Below are 17,412 nucleotides of genomic sequence, written 5' to 3' on the forward strand. Positions count from 1 at the left end.
TCAGACACACACACACACACACCCCTAGCTAGCTTCATCAGTCACACACATGCACACACACACCTAGCTAGCTTCATCATAGTCACACACGCACACAGGCAGCAAACGAGTTAACTTAGCTAAGTTAGGTACTTGCTAACTAATGTTAGATAGCTAGCTTGCTACTAGCTATCATCGATTTTTTTTAGGTAAATACTTTGCTTATTCAGTGTGCTAACTATGAATATTGGGTCATATTAATTACCCAGGTTCTGTTACTTTGACAGATTTCCATCAAATAATTAATTTAATCCAAATTATGCATACATTTATGACTGACGGAGCCCATGGTAACCATGAAAACGTACAAAAACTTTAGTAGTGACTTAAGCTAATAAATAAAGATAGCTGAGAATACAGTTGATGACAGTTGTTGAAAAACAATTAACAATACATGTATATTCATAATATATGAGAACTACATGTTTCAATGATTCAATTTACCTGAGAAGAATGAAATCAGTTGCCTCTCCATTTCTTCGCCCCAGGCAAGATTGGCCGCCATCTTGGTCGATTTTCTTTAGCCAAGAGAAGTAGTCACATGCCAAAATCTGTATTCTGATTGGAGGATCCCAAAAAGTTGCCTACTGTGTTGCCCAATCGATCTAAGTTCCCAGATAATGAAAAGTTTCCGCTTTTCAATAGAAAATATTTCCGGCAGTCGTTGTCAGCAATATTGCTGCCCAAAAAAGTTGCCCGTGTATCATGGCCTTAAGTGTGCAGGCGGAGTGATTAGAAAGTGAATTGGGACCAGGCCAAATTGATAAGAAGGAGAACTCGGCTGAAATCAAACCACTGCCAAACATGGCACCGCTTACAAACTGCATACTCATAGTGGTTCTAAACTTTTTGTTTAGTGACACACCACACTAGTGGAGAGCGCAGATTCAGATTCTGCAGTTGTGATCGGAAAACATAGAATAGATTGCCGCACCAAACTTTGACAAATGGACATCCGATTTGATTTCAGAGTCACTTGAGTTAATTTAGTGTTGCAAAAAAAGAAGAAAGTAAGCTCGGGACGAAGGCAGCTTGCTGCCAAAACGTTGGAGATAAAAATCTGCATTGGAGTAAACAGAGTGTGCGACCCTTCTTTCTTTTTAAGTTTTTCTGAAGTATGTTGCCATCAAATTGCTATATTGAAACTACGACAAATCGTTGCATTGTGCAACACCATGTCACCACCACTCAAGTTTTATCCGCCTGCACAAAACCTAGCTCGGATGTACACAGCGTACTTCATATGGATATGTTAGTACTCTGGGTACGTGGAAACGTGGAAACTCATTTTTGGGTGAACCGCCCCTGAAAGGTTATCTACCCTGTTTCCATAAGTTCTGGCTAAATTGGCAGGTCTTTTCAAAGACATGGCACATAAATAGGGAGTTGCAAAAAATGACCAATGGCATGATGCACCCCCCCATCAGCACCTGGTAATGGCACAATAGGCTGCCACCACCAGAACACCATGATGCTCCAAAGGGTTGGTGCTCCAAAGGGCTGGAGCCCCAAAAGGCTTGTGTTCCAAAGGGTTGGGTGCACAGTACCCTCATGCTCTGTGCATCTGGTATAGATTAATGAGCTGACTGGGCCATGGGTGTATGGAAGTCTGCTTTAGAGACAAATATCTAAACACAGACTAAAGGTGTGCCTTATATTCATCCAAGACGAATCGTATTTGCATCCACAGAGTTACACAGACTTTTCTGCAGCCGCCAAGGTGAACTGACCCATAAAGGTAAACACACCTGTTTTTATAATGCAGAAGATACTGAATTTCAAGTAAAAGCCACAGTGTTAGTATCACACACTATATTTAATGTTTTTACATCAAAGCATCAAAACCAGTTATAGAGAAAAAAACATTTTTAATTAGACATACTAAAGACACCCTCTGTACCCTCTGAAGAGAGGGAAGCTTATCATATGACCTGTTCAGCCCCAACAACCCCGTAAACAACAATAATCCTTGCTAAAGTTGCTCAGGTCAAAACAAAAAAAAAATTACATGTTAAATATACTTCAAATATAATCACACATTTTACTATATTTGTCCATACAGCACAAAACAAATTAAATTACTGGGCATTTAGCTTTATGTATACAAAAGCTGACGAGTGGGAATCCCCCCCACCCCCCCACCCCCCACCCCACACACACACAAATGAAACCTGACCAAACAACACAAATTAAGCTAGACTGAGTTTTTAAGAGCCAGAAAATGCTTACATTCCCAGGACAGAAGTCACATAACACACTGCACTTATACTCATGCATCTGTTCTTATTTACTGTCAGGTTTGTCTGGACTTGACACACAGATAACTTAAACATGAAAAGGTGGTGTAAAGCCCAGGGCCAGAAAGTAAAAGTCATGCCATGTGTTTCTTCCACCCATGAACTCAGCCAGCAGATTTCACTAATTAGTTCTACTGGCTGGCTGAACTATTGTGCTAATCAGCAAATTCAGGTGTTCAGAACAGAATTGCTGGAAGGACTTTTACTTTCTGACCTGGATTTTCTGCCTTTGCAGGAAGGATGAGTGCAGGTTTACCTGGCCCTACCTACCGCTGGGGCACCAGATCGACTGCCCTGGCCCTCCTACCACTGGGGTCGCCAGATCGGCTGCCCTGGCCCTCCCACCGCTGGGGTCGCCAGATCGGCTGCCCTGGCCCTCCCACCGCTGGGCCCGCCAGATCGGCTGCCCTGGCCCTCCCACCGCTGGGGCCGCCAGATCGGCTGCCCTGGCCCTCCCACCGCTGGGGCCGCCAGATCGGCTGCCCTGGCCCTCCCACCGCTGGGGCCGCCAGATCGGCTGCCCTATCCCTCCCACCACTGGGTCGCCAGATCGGCTGCCCTGACAACATACTAGAAATACACAAAATACCTTTCAAAAAATGTATAAAACATTTCATTTTAAATGGTGAAGGAGTAGATGGCTTTGCAGATGATACAGTGCCATCTGAAGTTCTCACCCCCTATAGATAATTTCTCATTCTGCTCTTCTGCAAATTCAAATTAAATTGGACATTTTCATACGGCGACACAAGTCACCCTCTAGTGAAAATGAAATAAAAAGTAATTTGGGGGGAAAGGAGGATACTTCTATAAATGTGAAATGAATGTTAAATCTTTAAGTTGAACAAAAAATATTTTTGTATCATAAATAGTTATAATATATATATAATATATATAATTTATATACTGGCGGAAAATTTTAAAATGCATTTCATTTAGAGGTGTCACAGGGCAAAACGAGTCGGGGGGTGGGGGGGGGGGGGGGCTGCTCTCTGAAGACACTGTTTACAGGTATAAACCACACCAAAAGAGGCAAGCAACCCTTTACACAGAAAAATGCAAACATGCAGAAACATACTTCATATACCCATCATTGCTTCTATTATGACAGTCCCTGACAGATGATGTTGGAAGCTTACGATGATATTAAGCATGCCAAGCCTAAAACTAAAGAAAAGTTGGAATTGGGAATACAAAACTTACATGGCAAGTAGCTGTGATAAATAAACATTCAACCTGTGATTCACTATATGGTTATCACTATCTGAAATAGAGGAGCAGCATTAAAAAAACATATCTGGTGTCTCAGGGGTATCTCCATAATGACCAGGTGCAGTACAGTATATTCTGTATTTTTGCACCATTTCACATAAACACTGCAATAAAAGTTTTTCAGGTGATTTATTTACATGTGTAATAAAACAATCTGAAATACCGTGTAGCTGCCATTGCATTTGTTAACTATGATGTCTTCAGGTGTTTTCATCTTGAGGATTTTGTTCCTTTTCGTAGTTGCTATAAAAAGTAAAAAAGCCCTTTGAAAATTCAAACTTTGTTACTGGTAAATCGTATCCATTTATTAACTGGCGAATACTACTGAATAAAATTTTATAAATGTGCTCTAACTGCCACATACTTCTCTGTGAACTCGATGTAAAATTGCATGTAATTAGCGACCGTTAAATGACATGATAGATCGTGGGGGGGGCACTTCTGATCCTGGGGGGCCGGTGTATGCAGGCTTTTGTTTCCACCAGTTACTCTGGGTGAATGAGCTAACTGGCTGTACACACCACCACTGGCTCACACGTAGATTAGATCACAGTAAAACTTCACATAGGGACAAAAGAACTGTCTTCGGCCTTTAAAGCTGAATGCTGAGGTGAATTTTTTACACATTTTTTAAAACTCACTCTGGATTGGAGTGTCCATTAAATGTAAAAAATATGTGCTGAGTCACAGTGTACAATGCAACAGATTATATGAAGGCAAAAACCTTGGGAAATCTGATATTGCTCACATATAATCTTATTTTCTTCTTTTTTAGTGGTGAACAAACTTTTTTGACAGTGACTTCAGAAATAATGACTGGTCCCATGTTTTCTGGGTGACTACATTAGGATTATACACTCAGATAAACACAGGGACATCTTCATTCCGCTGCTGCTTCTGTAGTTTTGACTCACGTGAGAAAATTCTGTCACCCATTTTAAAATGTACCACATGTAGCGTAGTTTTCTATTTCTATGGATAAGATGTGTCCTATTGCTCTGCCACAAAAAAAGTAAAAAAATCTGTCTTGCCTGGATAGAATCAAATACAGTTTTCACATCAGTAAGAAAATGTAAATGACAAAAAAAACTTCACAGTGATTCTGAAGGCCTGGCTGCTGGGATCAAAGAACAAGTCTGGACAAGTCTCCTGCACACTGTTTCACCGTTATAAACCACCAAATACAACCACTATCCCCTCCTGCACACTGTTTCACCTTTATAAACTGCCAAATACAACCACTATCCCCTCCTGCACACTGTTTCACCTTTATAAACTGCCAAATACAACCACTATCCCCTCCTGCACACTGTTTCACCTTTATGAACTGCCAAATACAACCACTATCCCCTCCTGCACACTGTTTCACCTTTACAAACCGCCAAACACAACTCACTCCACACTGGCAGGTCTTCACTGGGGCTTTCCCAGTAGGCTGGACAGGAAGCTGGGCCCCTGGGTCCTGGACCGCAGGCCCCCCTGGCTGGGGGCCCCGCAGGGGTCCATCTGGCTGAGCTCAGACTGGTCCAGCAGCTCAAACTCCTCCCCGTCCAGGTCGGTGTCCAGCTCAGAGCTGGACTGGTGGCGGAAGCCACGGGAGCGGGCAGCGTGGGGCTGGGCGTGCCCTTCGCCGCGGGCCCCAGTCGGCGGGCGTGGCTGTAGCGCCCCCTCCAGGGCGGCCTGGAACACGCTGCTGGCGATGGCCCCCGCCATCTCGCTGGTGAGGTCGCGGCCGGAGGTCAGGGCCGAGGTCAGGCCGCTGAAGGACAGCTCTGAGTCCAGCTCGTCCTCCGGGTCCGAGTCCAGCTCGTCCTCCAGGTCCAGCAGGGCGGCGCTGCGGGACCCGGACAGGCCCGAGGGCCCCAGGCTGGGGAGCCCAATGCTCGTGTCATCGTCGTCCTCCAAGGCTGCCGCATCGGGGTTGATGGACGGGAAGTCAGAGAGGTCGCGGGCGAAGGACTCCTCCGGGTCGCTGTGCCTGTCCAGGTCTGAGGGGAAAGGGAGAGAACTCTGTGGCTGCTGTACACCACTAATAATGGCCTTGAGGATAATAATGGCCAGGATCTTACTGCACAGCTGCTTGTTCTGATGATGGATGTGATCTTGAATAGACTGAATCAACTGCACAAGTGTTATATGTTGTGTTCTCATCTGCCGATTGTATGATGCAGAATCAGAATGTCCTTATGGATAAATAAATGAATCAATAAATCGGTGTGCAGATTTTCATCCTGAGAGATTGGTGGCATGCTGAACAAGAAAAGATTTTGAACTGAAATGCAACAATCCTTATTTGATAGCCTATTTCCCAATATTTTTGGTCCAGTATTTATAATGCTTGGTCCACTGGAGTCTTTTCTTGTCAACAGCTCATAGCAAGGGCTTTTTCACAGATACACCTCATTTTAGACCAGCAGACACTAGTCGCCATTTGACTGTAGTCAGGGAAACTGGTTTCCCTCTAATTGCATTCCGTTCTTCCTTTAATTGTGGTGCAGTTTTATGGTGAGTTCTCTTGCTAGAAAACACAAGATATTTGTCTCCTGCCTCTTATCTTTCTGGTCTTCGTCTGTTAATATTACTGCCCATCAGCAGTTCTCGTCAGAAAATTTTAAGTAAAAGCAATCCTTTCGTGTTATTGTAGGTAATATAGAAGAAAAAACTTTGGTTGTTATTCAATAATGTTCATGTACTAACTGAATTCTTCTCTACCTGAAGTTTTTTTATAAACTACAGGTAGCCTAATACTTTTGGTCTGTGCTCTATGTCCTGATTAAAAACGCAGTTATAGTCCACATACTAAACAGGAAAATCTAGATTCTAAGGCCATTTCCCAAACTGGTAAAGAAAACATAATATAAATCTGAGCACAAGCAGTAGGGTAACTCCAGCAATACTTCTTGTCCCTTATTAACTTTACTGTTCAAGAAATAGTTCAAGATTTTCCAAGAATGACTCTTCCTACAGGAGAAATTGTTTTAAAGGCATACAATACAGGGTTTCTTTCTGTGCTTCACTCCTGTTTTCACACTCAAAAAACATCTCCTCCTCTATTCTGAACACCACCTAGACCCCCAAGATGATAGAACTAATGCATCAAAAAAACAACTACATATTTTGCTCTGGCTAGCTATGTCAGTAGCTTTATAATATTGCATTGCAGACAATTGGAATCACGTCTCTTTCAAAAAAACAGCAATAGTTGCATTCATACCAGTCAAGCAGTCACTAATATGCCAAACTGCTTCACTGACATATCTGATAGCAAAAACTCCCACTTTGCCATCATGCAGCAAACACTGCATGAACAGGTGTATTTATGGGTGGAAACAAACACATTTCCTGCCATGTGTGGCGTGTGCCAATGTTGGAAAGCAAAGTTCTGTGTCAGAAACTGACATCATGCATGGAGGTGTTCTTGTCCAGACACTTGGCATAGATTACCAGACATGGCCGTCCACGTCTCAGGACATGCCATGAAATTTCAGTAAAGGCAGAGTCTGTGAACTAATCGGGAATATTCGAGTCCAGAAATCCCAGATCACAGTCATGGCCTGGGAGTATGCAGACGTTTTTGGACATACACACATTGACACAGGGAAAATACCGCTCAAGACTGGCACACCCCAGATTTCACAAAAATTTAACAGGTTGGATATCTTCCAGGAACTCATGCAGTCTTGCAGTCAAGTTATGGGGTAGCTAGCTTTAGCTTAGGGGTGATGGAACGGACCCACGCTAGCCACTGCTAGCACACCAGTGCTAGCTTTAGCTTAGTAGTGATGGAACGGACCTACGCTAGCAACTGCTAGCACACCAGTGCTAGCTTTAGCTTAGGGGTGATGGAACGGACCTACGCTAGCCACTGCTAGCACACCAGCGCTAGCTTTAGCTTAGGGGTGACGGAACGGACCTACGCTAGCCACTGCTAGCACGCCAGCGCTAGTTTTAGCTTAGTGGTAATAGAATGGACCTACGCTAGCCACTTCTAGCACACCAGCGCTAGCTTTAGCTTAGGGGTGATGGAACGGACCTACGCTAGCAACTGCTAGCACACCAGCGCTAGCTTTAGCTTAGGGGTGATGGAACGGACCCACGCTAGCCACTGCTGGCACACCAGCGCTAGCTTTAGCTTACGAGTGATGGAACGGACCTACACTAGCCAGTGCTAGCACACCAGCGGGTTTCAGTCTGCTCTAGCCTGCCTGGAAGCACCCCAAAATTCTGTAACATAAGCACACATATTCACAAACACATCAATCAATTTTCGCTTGAATTTCTGTTTATTTTATTTTGTTTTGCATTTTTAGTCGAGAATCATGTATTCACTGCAGCAAAGCCGTATGCCCCTCCCACCGCATAGCGCAATGGGAGACCACCTTCCCCCATCAGCAGATCGGGGAGGTAGCCTAGAGGACTCCAGGCTATGGTCTACCAGCCATCCCCCACGGCAACAAAGGCACACGATTCACAAGATACAAATTTAGTGAAAAATGCAACATGTCTCAAATATTGGTTTGTAGTAGTCAAACTATGTAAAATCGTGGTAAAGACTGAGTTCTGTTGTTTTATAATATTTTAAAGGCGAAAATCCTGCATGGCATGCCTTTAAATAAACTTGAAAGGTTTACGCAAAATAAATGCTTGGCCCAGTTATAGCTCATGATACATTCATTTCAGGTACATATATTCTAAGAGTTTAGTTTTTGGATGCAATACTGTGAAATTATGTTCATTGTTAAAATCATGAATGATTGTTAACCACATATCAGATGTAAGATAAACTACCAAATTCAGTGAGTCTGTCAGTCACTGACGATTTCATAACCAATTGTCCAACATCTTGCTTTTTACCGTTTTTTTGATTGTTTTTTCTTCTTTTGACAGTTTTGTATAAAAATGGCTATAACATTAACAGGGACTAACAAAGTCTCCTCACGCTTGGTCCAGTGAGACGTGAGGTTTTTGAAGGGGAAACGCTGGTCTGACCTTCCAAGCTCTCAGTGAGAGGAGTCGGGCCTCTGGACAGGTTGAAGGTGCCGTTGTCTGTGTAGGAGGCCTCAGCGTCAGAGTGCTCAGAGTCTGTGATTGCCAGCTCCCGGGCCACCACTGTGTCATCCAGCTGTTTGAGAGAAACAGACATGTCAGCGTATCGCACCAACAACAACATGCAGCGCTGAAAGACACTGCAGTCCCAGCTGTCCAATGGGAGCCTCCTGACCTAGCAGGCTGCTAGTGTTAATTGGCCCAAATCTAGTCATAGAGTGGCCTTACTATGCAGTTGCAAATTTAGGGGGAATTCAGGCTTGGCCTTGCCTAATCTTTCCTACTTGCTCTTATTTTGTAAGCTGTCTTTGTTAAAAAAAAAAATCACTAAAAAAAATAAATCTGAACTGATTGCACCTGCACAGCCATTTATCTCTCTGGGAAAAGGCAGGAACCTTCCCTTTATGCCCCTTTCACTGAGAATAACAGCCAGAGCAAGGGATGGGACTTTCCCTGAATAATCACAGAACTTTGATTTTCACACACTAAAGGTTTCTGTGGCTGAGACAGTGAGGAGGTCTTTTATTGAAGATCTAGAGCATGGTGGGGCATACACTTTCAACAGATGCAGTGTATTTGAGGTAATAAATTATTTAATGTAATGATCATTAAATGCAATGAAATTAAGCCCTATCCACGTAGGACTAGTGGCTTATTCATACTTTTAATATATTCAATAATTATTTAATTCAATACACAAATAAAATATTTAATCCAATATTAGACCAATCAATGGTATTGAACAGAATTGTGAATTGGAATGTGGATAAAATGACACCCCTTTTTGCAGGAAGGAATATTTCCCTTTGACTGTGAATTACCGTGGGACAGAATGCAGCCAGCTCCTCCTCACTGTCACTGGCATCAGCTGGGGTCATGTGACCAACGGGCCTGCAGAGGACTGGGGCACAGGGATTCAGAGGTCAGAGGTCAGGAGGTGCACAGCTGGAGAGAAGAGGTCGCTCCTGGCTATCAAACCCCACGGCTCAGCTGGCCTTCTCCTGGCTATCAAACCTCACAGCTCAACTAGCCACCTCCTGGCTATCAAACCCAACGGCCCAGCTAGCCGCCTCCTGGCTATCAAACCCAACGGCCCAGCTAGCCGTCTCCTGGCTATCAAACCCAACGGCTCAGCTAGCCGTCTCCTGGCTATCAAACCCTACAGCTCAGCTAGCCGTCTCTTGGCTGTCAAACCCAACGGCCCAGCTAGCCGACTCCTGGCTATCAAACCCAACGGCCCAGCTAGCCGTCTCCTGGCTATCAAACCCCACGGCTCAGCTAGCCGTCTCCTGGCTATCAAACCCAACAGCTCAGCTAGCCGTCTCCTGGCTATCAAACCCTACAGCTCAGCTAGCCGTCTCCTGGCTGTCAAACCCAACGGCCCAGCTAGCCAACTCCTGGCTATCAAACCCAACGGCCCAGCTAGCCGTCTCCTGGCTATCAAACCCCATGGCTCTGCTAGCCGTCTCTTGGCTATCAAACCCAACGGCTCAGCTAGCCGCCTCCTGGCTATCAAACCCTACAGCTCAGCTAGCCATCTCCTGGCCATCAAACCCCACAGCTCAGCTAGCCGTCTCCTGGATATCAAACCCAACGGCTCAGCGAGCCATCTCCTGGCTATCAAACCCTACAGCTCAGCTAGCCGTCTCCTGGATATCAAACCCAACGGCCCAGCTAGCCGTCTCCTGGCTATCAAACCCTACAGCTCAGCTAGCCATCTCCTGGATATCAAACCCAACGGCCCAGCTAGCCGTCTCCTGGCTATCAAACCCTACAGCTCAGCTAGCCATCTCCTGGATATCAAACCCAACGGCTCAGTAGTCTTCTCCCTCTCCCACCCCCTCCAGTGTACAAAATGGGAATGAAGTGAAGAAGAATTATAAAAGAGATTCTGAAAAAAAAGAACAGTTGAACAAACCGGAAAAAACTTTGTATGTTTTAAGGGAGACAAATTGGTGCAGTCTGAATGGCGCCCAATTCAACACTCACACAAACCTGCCCAATTTACAAAATTTGGATTTATTTTTAAAAAATAAGAAAAAGAAGAAATGACCGCGTCTCGCAGATAAAGGACATCACATCACCTGCGCGCCTCACCACTGGTCAGTGAGCAATTATGTTGTTTTCCATTGGTGAACTCTAAGCCTATCAATACCAAGCACCATTCCTGTGACAGCTGGCTGGCTGTCTAAATGTGTACAGTAATTATGGGTTAGACATGGCGTTGTCAACGTGACTGATCAGCCAAGCTAAACTAGCCGAGCGCATGTGGCGACCTGAGGCAGCCCATGGAGGGGCAGGCGGTTCACGGGCCAGCACTCACACTGGTTCTGCTTGGGCTGGGACATCATGTAGCCACGCGCGCTGAAGTCCAGCCGCCGCAAGGCCGGCTCCAGCAGAACACACAGCCTGACCCACGTCCGGTGGTACACTGCCAACGGGAACAGCAGCACTGCCAGCACTGAGGCAGGAGGAAAAAACACAGGAAGGGCGGGGGGAAAGAGAGGGATGGAACACAGGGAGGGCAGGGGGAAAGAGAGGGATAGAACACCGGGAGGGCAGGGGGAAAGAGAGGGATGGAACACAGGGAGGGCAAGGGGAAAGAGAGGGATAGAACACAGGGAGGGCAGGGGGAAAGAGAGGGATGGAGAGAAGGAGAGCAGGGAGAAATCAATGAATGGAACAGGGAGCATCAGAAAGGTACTAGTTTCACCAGTCACTAAAACAGGAAGTGAAGTTTTTACCCAATAAAATGCAGCGTAAGTTGTATGCTTGCTGCGACTGGTTTGAATGAACTGCTCCAGAGTTCACTTGGAAGTGGCCTGAGACAACCTCTCTGAGGCAGACAAGAGAGCGGTTGTTTGGTCTGCACCAGACCAGGGTTTGATTGCGGTGTTCACACCACCCAAAACGAACTGCACCACGGGGGTAAACGCTCTAGCTTCAATTAAAATGGACTAAACAAGACTGGTCTGAACGTGCCCTAAAGCCTATCATTAATCATGTAGAGTACTTTTTAGTCTGGCCAGAGCAGAAAAGGCACCAGCACGGGCTTTCGTTGTTTTGCTGAGAGTGGATGGCGGTTTGAGCCTCCGTTCAGAGTTTGTTCAGATGTGCTGACATCTAACATCACTGCCTGACATCTGAGTACTGCAGAGAGAGGACACAGTATGGGTTTTATCTGCCTTTACTCAAAAACTGTCTTGGTTCTCTATCTGTATGTCTTCATGTCAAATTCACTGTAAAATATAGTTTTAAACGTAAGATGACAAGCTAGCACCAGAGTTTTGTTAGACTACTGAGACCATGGCTACTGTCGTTTGTCACCAGTCACATGCAGTGACTATTTTATGTCTAGACGTTCATGATCTGTATGTCTCAATGTCAAATTCAGTGTAAAATATAGTTTTGAAGGTTTTAAATGTAAGATGACAAGGTAGCACTAGTTTGTGTAATTTTGAGGCTAACCAACTTGTCACCAGTCACATCACATCAGCTGCTTTCACAGACACAAAATGACCTACACTCAATTGCATGGTTTGATTATGTTTTCTATGAGTTGAGTGTAAATACCACAAAGAAAATTTTATTTCCTTTATTGCCTGAAATACACTCACATTAAGGGTTTACCCCCAGCCCCCTTATCTTTCAGCATAATCAGACCCCTCAATCGACTATGCAGATTACCATGACCAAGTTCAGCTTTATTCATTTTAATGGAAAAGGAATTTTGCGAATAAAGTATGAGGATCTTCCGAGACCGAAGCATGCAAAACTGAATTTTTTCAATTTTATTTGGCATGATTTGACTCGTATACCATTTTGCCATTTTGTGATATTCTATGTAGTAGATGTGAGTAGATGTGAGGGATTTATGCTGTATGAAAGTAATCATCTGATGTGAAGTTTATAATGAAATCAAATATGGTTCTTAAAATGCCTATTTAATTTGATATTTGTAATATTGTTTATAGCTGTTGCATTTCCTACATATATAAAGTGGAAACAAGAAACTATTGTCATTGGTTTAAGACTAATCACGGGACTAATTATGGGTGAGTCTATATACGAAGGCAGCTAGCTGTTCATTTAAAGACTCTGACAAAAGACAGACACAATGAAAACATAAGTGTCATGGTTCTGTGTTACTGTCTCCGTTTTTCCCTGTTGGGCCGCCAGAAAAAACTTCTGTTTTGTGACCTGCTCGTTCCCCTGTTGGTTAATTGTATTATTGCTTTCAATTATTTTATTATTGTTTCTGCTTGTGTCTCGTTGTTCCCACCCTGTTCTAGTTTGATTGTTACTTGTGCCCTCCTGTGTCTTGTTGGTTTTGAGTCTATTTAAGTCTTTTGTCTCCCTGACTCGGGTGCTGATTCCTTGTGTTTGTGTTTCTGTGTGTGTTTCTGACTACGTATCATGTGTGTTTCTGCCTGCCTGAGTTTTGGACCTGCTTGTGTTTTTGCCTGCTTGTTTTCTGCCCTGCCTGTATTCTGCTTGCCTGTTTCTGTTCGCTGTTTCTGTCCTTGTCATTTGTTTTCTTGTGTCAAGTTTCTTCTAGTGTTTGAGTTTTTGGTTTTGCCAGTCGTGGCCTCTTTCTGGTTCCCTGTTTTGTTTATTGTTAATAGTAAAATCTTTGTTTAAACTTTCCTTTTGAGTTCCTGTGTTTTTTTCCACTCCGCGTCTGGATCCTACCCTCCCGTACATGACAATAAGTCCACCACAATTATTAAAGTTGGCAACATTAAGATATGCAGCACTACAGAGTTTCATTTTATTATTAGTGTTAGTGTGTCTCTGGCACTAACGGTCTATGCTACCAGGTGTGGAAACAGTTTTCTCCCATATTACTCTTACAGTAAAGGAGGGAGCCAGCATGGGTAATCGATTCAAACAAGCCCCAACTTACCTGCTCTCCAGGAATGGAGTGCATGTTCTGGATTGCAAGTTTCCCTCTGGATGCACTCACCTGCAGAGTAGCAGAGGGCCAGTCCGGGAATATAGTGCCCCACCACTGCCAGCAAGGTAAAGCAGCCGCACGCCAGGACACAGAACTGAGCAACAGAGCCATCGGTGTGGCAGTTAGCCTAAAAGTCAACTGCAGTAGAACCTCACAGAAAACCTCACAGTCAGCCAAATGCGTGTGAACTCACAATGTGCATATGCAATTACATTTTATCTCCCTGCTTAGCACTAACGCAAAAATATGAACAACAAACAACAGCACTTTCTATTAATTGAAAAACAAAGTAATTACACAAAGGGACATTACACAGTAACTGCTGCAAAAGAATACTATGTAGGATAGTCAATAGTGTTTCAAATACAAACATTTTATCAAAAGGATATTGTACATTTAGACTCTTACAGAATAAAGACCAAGATAATCTTTCCAAGTTTCTTTTCTCCAAGTTTCTCCACACTTCAATAGTGTGCCCCCTGCTTTTCTGCAACTCTGGATTCACAGACATAACTGAATAAACTGTGACACAGTTTTTGTTTTGATCAGACTAGCACAGAACAGCACTCACCTTGCCAGAATGTTCCTGTTTGAATTTGACACAGCTTCCTGCGAAAGACGACCCACTGACCCATGCCTCAGCCATGTGATGACAGAGCTCCGGAACGCTGAGGGTCCCAGGATGCACCAGCCCCCAGCTGGGGAACAAGAAGAGCGGGCGCTCCAATTAGTCATGTCATCCCACTATAGGTAACATCATACTGTCATATGTGATTACTAACAGAGATTCCCTCTTTCCACTGTGATCCAGGTAACTATCAATTGGTCAAGCCTACTGTATGTGAAACGCTTCAAGAAAAGTTATCTTTCTGCACTATGCACTGCTATGGCTTTTTATGAAATGGTACTGGAAACCACAATTAAAAAATAACAGCACAACTTTAACTTGCTTCCAGAGCCATAATCCAAAATATTTCAGCATCATTGTGTTTTTACTTCTTATACTATCTTTCCATTTTCTGTATCTTTATTCTTTATCAAGTATTTAGCTTAATTATTACTATTCTCAACTATTTTTAACTAATTTTATCTGTTCACCTATTAAGAGTTTTTACCTCCTCTCTTAGTGAAATCCTTTATGGAATTTTGCAAGTTGCATCCAGTCTCTTTGCGATTCATTGATCTGAACTGGCCTTAAGAGAACAACAACTATGGCTGTGTTTTATATGCTCTTTCTGTGTTTTTTGTTTGTTGTTTGTTTTGTTTTGTTTTTTGACTCACTGGACTTTTTTTCTGTGAACCTCACATTCCACATGTGTTTTTAATGTTTTACAATTTACAATAATTTTTAACTTGGCTGCACAATATTGGGGACAATGAAGGTTTATTGACTGATTGAACCTGCACCATGCCTGATTTCAGTAACGTACCTCTCATTTTCAGTATCACTTGCCCGTTTTACTGTAAAGAGAAAGAATGGTCAGTGTCTCACTCTCCAATATTGTGCTCTTAAAACACTTGCTGAAAAACAGGCACATTATATTAGGCATTATATTTGCTGTATATATGTCTTCATGAAATAGACTTTGTTTAAACTGTGACCTGATTTACCTTTGTGACCTTTTTTTTTAAAGAGCTTGAATAAATAATTCAAATAACAACTCCAAAACACTTTGTCTTATTTCTTGAATTTGAGAAGGAAAGCTTACAACTCATTGAAAATGAAATGTACAGCTTTGTAGCCAAGAACCATCCCAGGAGTTTCTCTACTTCATTATCTGGTTTCCAAGTTGGAGAGTTGAGCAAGAGAGTTCACCTCTGATCTTTGGCCAGATGCAGTTCCTCCAGGTGTCCACACACACAGCGGCAGCCAGGCCAGTGGACAGCAGAAACAACAGGCGCAGAGAGCTCATCACAAAGAACCTGCGACACAAGACCACACCTGCCACACAGGTAGAGCCAGCAAACACTCCCACCCAGCAGAGCTGCACTCAGACCCACTGACCGGACCAACAGTGCTGGGCTGATCCGACTGGCAGAGCAGTACAGCAAGATTCATCAGGACTGTGCAAATAGACTCACCCATCAGCTCGGCTCAGCCAGGCCCACCCATGGCTACAAGCACAGTAAACTCATAGGCACAAGCGTCTTTGAGACCATGAAAAGCTCTATATAAAATACATTTATTATTATTATTATTATTATTATTATTATTACATGACTTATGAGTTCTTAGATCCCAAGGTACATGACTTATGAGTTCTTAGATCCCCAAAAATATTCTTAAAAATATTAAGATATGTAGTTTCAGAAGTGCTGAAATCTGGAAGAGAATCATCTGAATCTCCCCAAATGGGTCCAACACCCTAAGCATCTGACCTGCATTTTGCCTAGTTTTGTATTTTTATGAGGTTCTGGGAACAAAATCCTCCAAAATCAAGTGTATTGAAACGTGTGCCAGAATATCTGTGATAATCTACCTGAACGGCACCATCATGCTCTAGTTATCAGTATGTAATCACAGAAATAACTTAAATAGGCTAAGGAGAAGTAGCCCAGTCTATAGAAGTAGCCTTCTATAGATGGGACAGATGTACTAGTCGTACACGGATTTACAGATACTATTCTATTTTACGCATATTTAAAGCTGACATTCAAACGAAGGAATTGTATAAGTGATATATAACATTACATATAAACTAGATTTTCTGCTCCGTTAAATTATGGGGCTGGATTTCATTATTTTTATTTTATGTCCAAACAATAAAATGCACATTGACGAGACTCGGAACTAAATTAACCGCACACGCCCACTGTGATATTTGAAAAGTTCTTGTTTGAGTCATTCGTTTATTATATTATCTTCAACTGTACTGGGGGTACAGAAACGCCTGTGTGTCAGTGAAAAGCTAGCAAGCTAAATGGGGGTGGGCTACGCAACGTCAAGCAAGCAAGTTCAATGTAACGTTAACGTTAGCTATAAGGAATATGACAAATTAATCATATAAAACGTTAGTGATTTTCACTTATTCAATTACTCGACACTTACCAGAATATAGCATTAATCACGGTGTACAGCAACACACTGTGAAGCGGTTTTTCCCACACCAGTACTGACTGCAGGTAGGTCAGGACAGGTTCGTATGGTCCTAATCTCTCCAGAAGGGAGGCTTTGACAGCTCGTACTTGTCCGTCTCTCTCGCTGGAAAACGGTCGGCTGCGTAGGCCGACTCCCGAACCAGGCTTCGCTGCGCCTTCCTGTGTCTTAAGTGCCATTATAACATTTGGAATTCAGCCAATAATACCACTGACTCTTAAAAACCAAGCTAGCATATGCGTCTGTCCTGACCGTTACAGCCCATTCACAGCACGATACACCTAGGTAGTTCCAGTGCGCTAGTCGGTCCACTAGCTAGCTAGCCGTTAAGGAAGTTGTTTGCACAGTAGGCAGCGAGTTAGCAGCACTCGCTGACATGAAATGTAACATACTCCATGGCAACCGACGTTGGTTACTAGACTGCATAGCTGAATCTAACTAGATAAATCACCAAACTAAACACAATGCCATATTTTTGTCTCTAAGCTGTAAAGCCACGGTTGTTAATGAAACGCTACAAAAGCAAATTCATGTGATGATAACACTAGGTTACTGATTGTAAATATTTCGTCCATTTTATTCCCGTCGTTTAGGAGAATGTTGCATGTTACAGAATATTATTTTTAAATCCCTTAGGTAGCTTAACAGTGCCAATATGGCGTGTCCAAAGAGGATTGCTTGTTTTTCCCAATCCAAAATCCCTA

The 17,412-nt window shown here is 43.4% G+C and overlaps 1 protein-coding gene across 3 annotated transcripts; it reads right to left on the reverse strand.

The window, feature by feature from the left end:
• Nucleotides 1-1,836: 1,836 nt before the first annotated feature.
• Nucleotides 1,837-17,412, reverse strand: LOC118216891 (reticulophagy regulator 3-like). Of its 3 annotated transcripts, XM_035398498.1 has the most exons (11): nucleotides 16,661-17,412; nucleotides 15,428-15,534; nucleotides 15,042-15,072; nucleotides 14,183-14,309; nucleotides 13,621-13,705; nucleotides 10,978-11,115; nucleotides 9,476-9,555; nucleotides 8,598-8,730; nucleotides 5,005-5,596; nucleotides 2,896-2,906; nucleotides 1,837-2,820 (listed from the first exon to the last, which is right to left on the reverse strand). In XM_035398498.1, exons 1-9 carry the CDS (start codon nucleotides 16,885-16,887, stop codon nucleotides 5,022-5,024), a joined length of 1,503 nt encoding a protein of 500 aa, XP_035254389.1. In that variant the 5' UTR covers nucleotides 16,888-17,412; the 3' UTR covers nucleotides 1,837-2,820; nucleotides 2,896-2,906; nucleotides 5,005-5,021. The 3 variants fall into 3 exon arrangements, with proteins under 3 accessions (XP_035254389.1, XP_035254388.1, XP_035254386.1); XM_035398497.1 differs by having other exon boundaries at nucleotides 1,837-2,906; XM_035398495.1 differs by having other exon boundaries at nucleotides 1,837-5,596; nucleotides 16,661-17,411.

Source organism: Anguilla anguilla, chromosome 17 (genome assembly GCF_013347855.1).
Source record: "Anguilla anguilla isolate fAngAng1 chromosome 17, fAngAng1.pri, whole genome shotgun sequence".
NCBI lineage: Eukaryota > Metazoa > Chordata > Actinopteri > Anguilliformes > Anguillidae > Anguilla > Anguilla anguilla.